Source organism: Lupinus angustifolius, chromosome LG18, assembly GCF_001865875.1.
Source record: "Lupinus angustifolius cultivar Tanjil chromosome LG18, LupAngTanjil_v1.0, whole genome shotgun sequence".
Lineage (NCBI taxonomy): Eukaryota > Viridiplantae > Streptophyta > Magnoliopsida > Fabales > Fabaceae > Lupinus > Lupinus angustifolius.
The window spans coordinates 7,661,679-7,671,547 of NC_032026.1; the positions used below are offsets into that span (position 1 = coordinate 7,661,679).

General features: G+C 33.9%; 1 protein-coding gene across 1 annotated transcript; it reads right to left on the bottom strand.

Moving 5' to 3' along the window:
* Positions 2,817–8,931, bottom strand: LOC109333339 (uncharacterized protein At1g04910-like). Its single transcript, XM_019568782.1, has 9 exons — positions 8,456–8,931; positions 7,145–7,235; positions 5,676–5,752; positions 5,251–5,339; positions 4,714–4,903; positions 4,361–4,542; positions 3,871–3,973; positions 3,387–3,715; positions 2,817–3,262 (listed from the first exon to the last, which is right to left on the bottom strand). Exons 1-9 carry the CDS (start codon positions 8,690–8,692, stop codon positions 2,908–2,910), a joined length of 1,653 nt encoding a protein of 550 aa, XP_019424327.1. The 5' UTR covers positions 8,693–8,931; the 3' UTR covers positions 2,817–2,907.

Sequence of the window (9,869 nt, forward strand, 5' to 3'; positions counted from 1 at the left end):
TGGACATCGTGGATAATGGTTCGGATTTGTAGATAAAAACAAATATTCATGCTCTTGGTTATTGGCTAAATCCACAACGTTTCTTCAATGTTGAAGAATTTGAAAAATATAAGTTCACAATATTGGACCTTTTGAATGTGTTTGAGAAGCATGCTCACAAATATTATGATTTGCTAGATAAGCTAATAAGTGAGGTGAGTATATAAAGATGTTTTAGTTAGATTTTGGGAGACTAATTGTTATATAATTGAACGAAGTAAAGTGATGTTACATCACCACCTCTACCACCATCGCTTCACTATCGGCACAACCATTACCCTTACCACTACCTACATCATCCCAACCTCTACGGCCTTGGTCACGACTGCCAATCCCTCGAAAATTACCACCGCCTTAATTGTCATTGTTCTTATCACTGCCACCACCATCTTGGCAACAATCAATATTATCACTACCATCACTTGAACCACGCCAACCATCATGGCCACTAACTACCACTACCCACATCTCCATTGTTGATGTTGTCACTTGACTATCACCATCAACACTGACACCATCTCAATGTAACAATGAAGGATGTCATGAGTAGAGGTGTCAAAACGGGCTACTCGGGCGGGTTTAGGCTAGCCCACATCAAGTTCAGATTAAATAGGGTCGGGCTAAAAAGTCCGCATTCAATTTATGCATATCAAATTGTAACTCAAGCCCACCCTAAGCGGGTTGCGGGTTGTGGCAGGCCGACCCGCATAAACTAAAAAATATTTATTTAGATTTTAACATATTTAATCTATTTAAAAATATATATATATATATATATATATGTGTATATATATATATATGTATATATATATATATCATTTGATATTAATGTATAACTTTTTTAACACACTTATATACCCAGTACAACATAACTTATAGATCTAATGTCTTGTGTTTGAGTTAAGACGTGATGTCAATTCTATGTACATGATTTTTAACATAACTCGTTTATTAAATCTCTCATTTCTATTGGATTTTAATTTTCTAACACAATATAATTTGTAACTTTTGACTTTAATATATAAACATTTGGACACTATAAAAAATTTCACAATGAACTATTATATTAAATTTTGTTGTGTAGAGTTATCTATGATAAATAATTATGTTATCTTTTAGTTGAGTTGTAAACATTATTTTCTTTATTATGTTTTTGTTTTACAAGTTAAATCTAATTAAATACACAATTAAGAGAATAAATTTTCTATATGGTTTAATGTCTTCTCATTTGATTTGATATATTATTTTGTTACTGTGCTTAAAAGGATAGTACGCAAAATAGGAAAAAATAATATAATGCTTAACTTTATAACATTATTGTACTTTATAAATATTTATGTTTAGACATTACTTTATTTTTTATTCAAAGTTGATAACACGATATTTATTATCTATTTTTTATTATAAGTTATTTTGTAATTTTTCACCTAATGTTTATTACCAAACCAAAGTTCTCAAAAAAGATAATAAAAAAATAAGGAAAACGGGTAGCCCGAACCTGTCCGGTTTTAATATAGCTCAGTCTACCGAGCTAAAAAGTCCGGATTCAACCAAAAGTGCCAAATATAATACCTAAGCTCTATAAATTTTCAGGCTTTGACGGGCTGAATCAGTCGGGCCCACCCGCTTTAACACCTTTAGTCATGAGACTTGGCGATAGTAATGGATACCTTACAACGGTGTCAACAAATTTTTAAAACTAAAAACCATAAAATATTAAAACTTACAATTTAAAACTTGAGTGTAGTTTCACCTTTTTAAAATTTTAAACCTTAAAACTAAAAATTACCAAAAAGGGACCTAAAATTTTAAAGGTGTACTTGGAACATTGAAGATTTCTTCAAGGTAAGTAATTCATTAAGGAAGTCTTACTATATTTAAGTTGAAAATAATTTATGAAAATATGAATATTGGATTTACTTATCAATTCTATCAATAAATAAAAATAAAACTTAACTTATTAAGACAAGTTAAATTGTTTACTATAATGCCCCAAAATCACATACAAACAAGTAAATCTATTCATCAATTTACACTTATCAATTATTTTCTACTTTAAATCTTTAATAAAAATTTAAATGTTAGAACATAACTAGGGTAATGAATAAAAGTAATCATTAGTTTACAGTAGTAAATTAATCAGGAAAAGGCGGGGAATAAACAATTTTGTCATTCAGAAAATTACTTATAAAATAAAATAAAAGACGAACCTAGTTCATAAGGCTCCCACTAGTAAGTTTGGAAAGGGTACATGTACACCATCTTACCCCATAGCAAAGAGGCTTTTCCAAATAAATTGCATTGCATAAAATCTACTGCAGGCATATCTATTAAGACTTACAACAACTCATGCCTTACATGATCTAAATTGAGCCATCCACAACATGAATGAACTGAACCTCCAACAAGGCCTTGACTACATAAGTTAGCACCAATTTGATAATTGCCATATCAAATGTGAAAATAGAGAGAGTACAATAGAGCACTTGAATTGACACTGATACTATTATCATTTCTTTGTCAAAACTTTGGTCTAAAGTTACAAGGGTGAGTCCAACTTGATCGTGAGTTTGAGTATAAAATAAACCCATACCAGTGCATTTACCCTTGATTAGCATAAGTTAGTGGAGTACTTAATGCATTTTAACTAATCATTAATGGTGGATACACTTTTACTTTATCATCATTGCATACTCAAACTCACTTTAAGGGTTCGTTTGCAAATTGGGGTTTGGAGGGAAAAAGGAGACTTTAAAACCATGAAGTATACTTGTAAGATGACTCTGAAGTTTTCATTTTCCATTCATTCCCCTCCAAAACCCAACTCGCAAATGGACCCTAAAGGAACTTCTTCCTTGATGGCCTTTATCACATGTTGGCCCTTCTCCCATTTCCCTTGTGTGATAGGTCACTTTCTTCCTTTCCTCCATCTATTCTGGAGTCTGCTTCCAATGTCATGTTTCTAGTAGCGAGTTTTGGCGGATGGTGTCCATCTTCGCTCAGTTGTTCATCAATGAATGGTTTCTCACACACACATGAGCTGGGATATTCATGAAACTCTCCTCTTCCGGGTTTCATCTCATCTGGTTCTCCCATGAATCCTCTTTGGCATGCCTTAACCTTTCGCGCAAAGGTATCCCAGTCCATCTTATGCCTTTCCAACAATAGTGCACTGAGCCTCTTTGCATTTGGTCTGATAGTTCTTTTATGACCCATATACCTCCTATTATGTACAAAATAGAATTAGCAACACAGTTGATATACTATTCAACCAAAAAGTGGTATATTTATAAGGGCCAAACAACATTGTTGTTAGTGACACATACATCGAAAAGTTCACAGATTACCTTCGACCGGCAAGAATCTTGGCCATGTTACCATTGTTGTTAGTGACAAATACATTGCTTTCGTCACAAACAATGTAGTCGAGAGCAGCAAGGCGGGAAGAGAATGGAAGAAAAGGTTTCAGCTCTTCCTCGGCAAGCATCTCCTTTGTATACATGTTCGGGAAAAGATCTTTGAGCGGCTTCATGGTCTCATCCCCACCATATATGTCTCCTGATGCAACATACAAGTATGTGTCATTTGTAAAACCAAGAGCTCGCAGCATCAAACCCACTTCATGAGGAGCAAGAGGACATCTCCCACGCTTTCGCTCTTCATCAGGGTTGAAATCCTGTATCATTGCAAGATAATGGCTCATTCATTTTATATCAGCAAAGAAATAACTAGTTTTAACTCCTTTAAGACAACAACACATTGGTTAAAAAAGGACAAATGTCTTCAAATGATATGATTTTATCATTAGAAGTTAGAGGATTGAAGTCTTACAGGCAATGTTGTCCACCTTTTTCTGATTTCACCAAGCTCGAGTCTTTCTTTTTCACCCCCACCAAAATAACAACCTGAAAATGCCAGCATATCTGGCTCAAACCTGGCATAAATCATTATAATTCTGAGAAGCCATACATTTTATAGAGGCAATGGTCATTGTTCAAATCTGCCATATTGTTATTATTAAGTTGCACCAGAAATTTTACGTTTTGAAATTGTTAATGTATAATTAGTTTCAGAAAATCATATAGGTGTTGTGAAAAAGTGAAAGGCAAATCAACCAGATTGAGACGAGCTGAAGGATTTAAAAGGATAATATATAGGCAGCATATATGTGATTAGAAGACTCGAGATTAAGAGTGAAAGAGCGAAGTAAAGAAAAACAGTTCTCATATGTACGGAAATTAAGTTATTTCGATGCCAACTCACACCACTTTGCTTTAGACGGAAATTAAATTTAAACTTTATGAGGTTTCATTGAACAAACCTCAAATGGACTGCAATAAAACGGCTTGCCATCTTTCGCATTCTAATAACAAGTTTTTGACCAAGTTGTCGTATGGGCTTTGTAAATCTCAAGGCATGATAATTAACACGGCAACGTAACTTTTGTAGCTCGTCATCAAGATCATTTGCTAGTCTATAGTCAAACTTTGTCAATTGCAGAACCTGCAAAATTACCCAAAAAGGCAGTTACCACCAAAGCCAAATTCACAAGGATTCTAAACTGGCATTAACTACAAATGTTTCATCACCACCGTCATTTACAGAATAAAAACATCCTCTATTCAAATAATTTAGAAATTTCAAACATGTACAAATCATAACACGTGGCCTTACCTGCCGCCTCAAGAGTATTGGCAAAACTTGATCGAGATAATACTCCGGTTCTGATTTCCTTGGGACACGCATCATGTATGGGGGTTTCTCCATCGACCGCATGGCCTTATAAGGAACTCTTTTAACAATAGGAATATCCTTTGCGAGATAAGTGATAAACCAGTTAACATCGAAAATATTGAGGAAGTCACTGTATTCAAACAAAAGTGTTTTATATCAAATGAAATGTTAACTTTAATCTTTATTATCATAAACTCCAATTTAATCTGAACTATGAAGCAAGGACACATCATTTTGGTTTTCCATTTCAAACACACAATGACACATGTATGACATGCGTGATTATGAATCCAATTAAGAAAAAGTATTTTGCAGCTTTGACACGGAAAGACATGGATACCACAGGACATAACCAATTTTAAGTTAAAAAAACAACTCCATGTCCTACAATCTTTAGTATTTGGTGTGTTCTCGTATATGTGTCCATGCTTAACAGAATCTAACGATAATGGATGTATGATAGGATCTCTGGATTACCTGTCATCCTTCCAAAAAGAATGACGATCCAACTCAGGTAATACTAGTGTAGCATTAAGGATTCGTGCAACAACAACAGCATCCGTTATCTGGTGGCAAGAACAAAATTGTCATTTCCACAGAAAGAACAAACTAATTTAATAAATAAAAAATTATTTGCATGACTACAAAAGAGAACCTAACCAAGCCTCGTATTCTTTGAAAACAACTGAAATGGGACCAATTAGCTAAAAGAAGATTGCTCCAATATTTTTAATCGGTAGGAAAACAACAAGGACCACCTAGCACATTAATCCTTTTTCCATGCATAAAGGGGCATAAAAAATAAATAATCATCAAACAAGCCACCAGCAGAACTTAAATTCTTACAAATTATAATGCAACAATGACAATATAGCATATCATAGAACTTATGTCCTACTTACTCCAGTTCTTTGTTGGTTCAATCCTCCACTTGTTGCAATAAGCAAGTAGCCATTTGACTTGCGCTCGAGTACAGCAGCTATGTTATCCAGTTACCAAGTGACATGTGGAAAAGTTAGTATACAGTTCATCACTTTTAAGTCAATCTTAAGGAATACAATTGTCTAGAGGAAGAAAAAAACATAAGATGGACTCCAATTTTTTCACAGTTCAGATAAGACACCATATATTAAGCCTCCTACAATCTGAATTGCACTTTATATATTGCTAAAAGAGAAACAAGTGTTTCAGACACTAAAAAAAATCAAGATACCTCTTTCACTGGATACATATGTTTTTAAAGGAACAAAAAGAAGATGATATAGTATACGGTTCAAAACAGGGGCATATTGTTAAATTTTTGCTAAGTCCTTAGTAGTGCCACATGCGCAAGCAGCATAACACCATAACTAAAATGCTTTTCCACAACTGTCAAAGTAGAATCACTTATGTTGTAAGCCAACACAGGAAAACTACGGTTTTATGGTACTAGCAAAGTTATTAACTATTAAGGATGGACATGTGTCCGACATTTACACTTGTATGACACCTGACTACACACGTTCGACACAGATCCAATTGCTTTAGGCTCTGACACAGCTACGATATTATGATTATTTTTTCTTCAATTTTCAATTTTATGTACATATATATGACATGTCAGTGGCTGTGTCCTACAATTTTTACAATTTGGTGTCCTTGCACCACTTGTCGGTGTCAGTGTCTATGCTTCATAGAAGAAGAGAACTGCTGAACTCTACTACATTACCCAAGTGTTCTACAAAGAATATGAAGTAGACAGTAACTCTTATACTCAGAATCCCACAGCAAGGTAGTACACCGAAAAACGGGGTAAATCAAACACGAGATGGAAAACACTAGAAAGATCAATTTTCCTTTTTCTTTCTTTGTCTTTGGCATCAAGGACTGCTTTCCTAATCTTGCCAAATTATCCCTAATGAATTTTCTCTCTCTCTTATTGTCAGTGTTGATACTGATGGTTCTGAGGATCAGGCCCGGGTTAACGAGAGGCCATGAGTTAACTCAAGGCAAAATAGCAATGACCCTGAAAGGAAACATACTAATCTCATACCTAAAAGTAAAAAAGAAGTTTCACAACAAAGTAAAAGTAATAACAGCACATAGCAACATAGATTCTTACGAAGCAAGTCATTTTTTTTTAAATTACTACTAGCTTATAAATCTCGAATAACATTAATTAACACTACAAAAAGACAGTGGTTCAAGTTTTGAAACAGGGAAAAAAAGAATTACAATCCTCTTCCTATATCCTTCCATCTTCTCATCTAATAAGATTTCATTTTTTATAAATAAAAAAGAATTACAAAACATAAAAGAGAAAACATGTCAATGCATTTGTTGTCATCAGCTACCAAACAAGAAACAAGAGGTGGTGGTGAAATTAACTTACGAGCAAAACTTCGCCCTCTTTCTTTGCATCCGTAGTAGTATTTAGAATATTGTGATTTCCAAATATCAATTGGGGCATGAGCATTTCCATCCTACAAAGATTTACATCAATTAGTCAACAATTTTAGTAAGCATACAGATTAGGAAAAAAAATTGAAACCACATTGGCAACACATAAAAAAGAGAGTAAATCCTCATTTTAGTTTCTGAAACTATAACTGATATTACCAGTCCTAATTTTAGGAAATTGTCATATTAGTCCTTGAAATTGTAAGGATCAATCATCTAGTCCTTCCACTTCCACTCCTCCGTGTCAACTGTTCAGTTAAATTAGTTCTTAATACGGATCAATTTTTGGTCTTTGACCGGGTATCCCAGGGACAAAGCTGGAGACCAGCCCTCCTATTGAAGATGGTGGTTAGGTAATACATTCTCCAAATTGACGACTCCAGATTGAATCTCTGATTTGCGGGTAAAGTTTACCAGGGGGCACCATCCACTTTCACTGCGACCAACCACTATCATGTCAATAAGGATCAGTTTAGATGACATACTGCAGTCCCATGTAGCTCATTTGATAAGCATTTGGGGAAATATAGTGAGAGGTATGGGTTCAATCCCTGCCCCTCCTTGGGCCTTATTAAGGGGAGCATCTAAGGGACTCACAAGCCGCCCCCTCCACCAGGCCAACAAGGCAGGTCCAAACTTTACCATAAAGGGAATGTTAATCACCATCCTTAAATTCAATTGTCAAAATTTTTGTATTGGGAAGTGTTACATTTAATATAGTAAAAATCTGTTTTCCAAAACAACATTTCTGTATTTTAATTCCCCAAAGAAACTTACCATAAATCACATGTTACACAACTCCATGCATTAATACATTATTTTACTAAAATAATAGACTAAAATAACCGGTGCTTACAATTCTTGGGACTAAGATGAGTCTAGGCTTTACAATCACCAGTCCCACAAAGCTAGTCTAGGATTCACCTTAAATAACAAATCACAATACGAGGGACTAATATGACCCATGGCGGAGCCGCTCTAGATGAGGGACACCCACCCGAAAAAAATTGTATATATTACTCTTATAGTTAATATTTTTTGCAACCCGGGTTTAATATAAAATTGCACTCATGTCACTCATTTGTCACGGTCTAAACTAATAATACATTCCGGATCACTTAATACAACTTGCTTCCCTCGTCATCCTAGATCCGCCACTGAATATGACCAATGCATACAATTCCATCATATTACTAAAAAAATCAATGCAATGCAATGCAAAGGCATGGAAAGATTAACGAACCAATGTGAAGTAAAAACTGCGGCGAACGAATCGTTGAGAATACCATTCAAGATCAGAAGCCATGTGACCCATTAAGAGTGAAATCATACCCAACCCAAATAGCATAAACCCGCATACCATAGACAATGAAATTGGTTTCGTCGTGAATCTCCAATACACATGTTTTCCTTTCCAATTGGGTTGTTGTTGCTGTTGTAACAGATCCAAACTGAATCTCCATGCTTTCGCTATACCCATTTGGATTTTTGGGTTCAGAAAAAGGAACCCAAAAACGTCATCGTTTCGAGAATCGATTGATTGATGAAGAACCAAATGGGGAGAAAGGTAGTGTAGTGTTGTAAAGGTGCAATTTTTTGAAGGTGGGAGAATCGAAGCAATGTGGGTATGAAAGTAGCTGGAATTTTTGGATGTGAAGATGAACTCTAATTTAAGTTTTTTTTAGAAATATTTTAGCGTGGGATTGTGAAATGTGACAAAGTATGTGGGAAGATATTTAGGGGTTCATTTTCAACTTCATCCGTACCTTTTCCATAATTGGAAAAAAATTATGAATTTTTTTGTTGCTAAGTATATTGATTACTAATTACCAACAACACTGGCTTAATGTCGTAAAACAATTTAATTTTTAAAGTTGAGAGTTCAATTCCTGTAAACATCATTTATTGATGGGAGGGCAATTACAAACCCTCGAAAGAGGCGTGAGGATATACACTTAGTAGTACCAAAATATTGATTACTTATTTAGGTATTTTCTATTTTAGCTGTCAAATTGGGTTAACTTGTTCTCACACATTCTTAAATCAATAAGAATATTATTCCTTATTTTACTATCATGTATATATTCTCATTTATTAAGAATATTTATTCTCTAAAAATATTTTATTCTTATTCTTATAATAAAATATGTACTTATATGAAGAAAAAAAGGAGATATAAATTGTATAATAAGTTGTGGGCTAGGTTGTGAGATATTTTGTAAGAATAAAAATAATATTTACTATTGTAATGAAAAGTAAATATCTTAACTTAAAAATATGTATTAAATTATAAAATATTGTGTAAGACTCAAATAAGAATGAAATTACTATTAGCTAGGAGATATTTTCAGGTTACATATAATTGTGTTAAATACTTCTACTTGGCTTAAATTTGAGTTATTATGAATATGTAATCATGTTCAACAATTGAACACAAACTTTTCTAACTAATAACTTGAATACAACTGTCTTTCATGAAAAATACACATAACCTTATAAATATTTGGAAGAGGGTGGTGAAATGAGACGTGAGTGTGAGGGGATGATGAAATATATGCATTTATAGTGAAACATAATTTTCTATGTAGTGATCAAACAAATAATGTACTAAAATAGAATTATAAAAAATGGAAGTGAGGAAGGAAAATGGCTAAAAA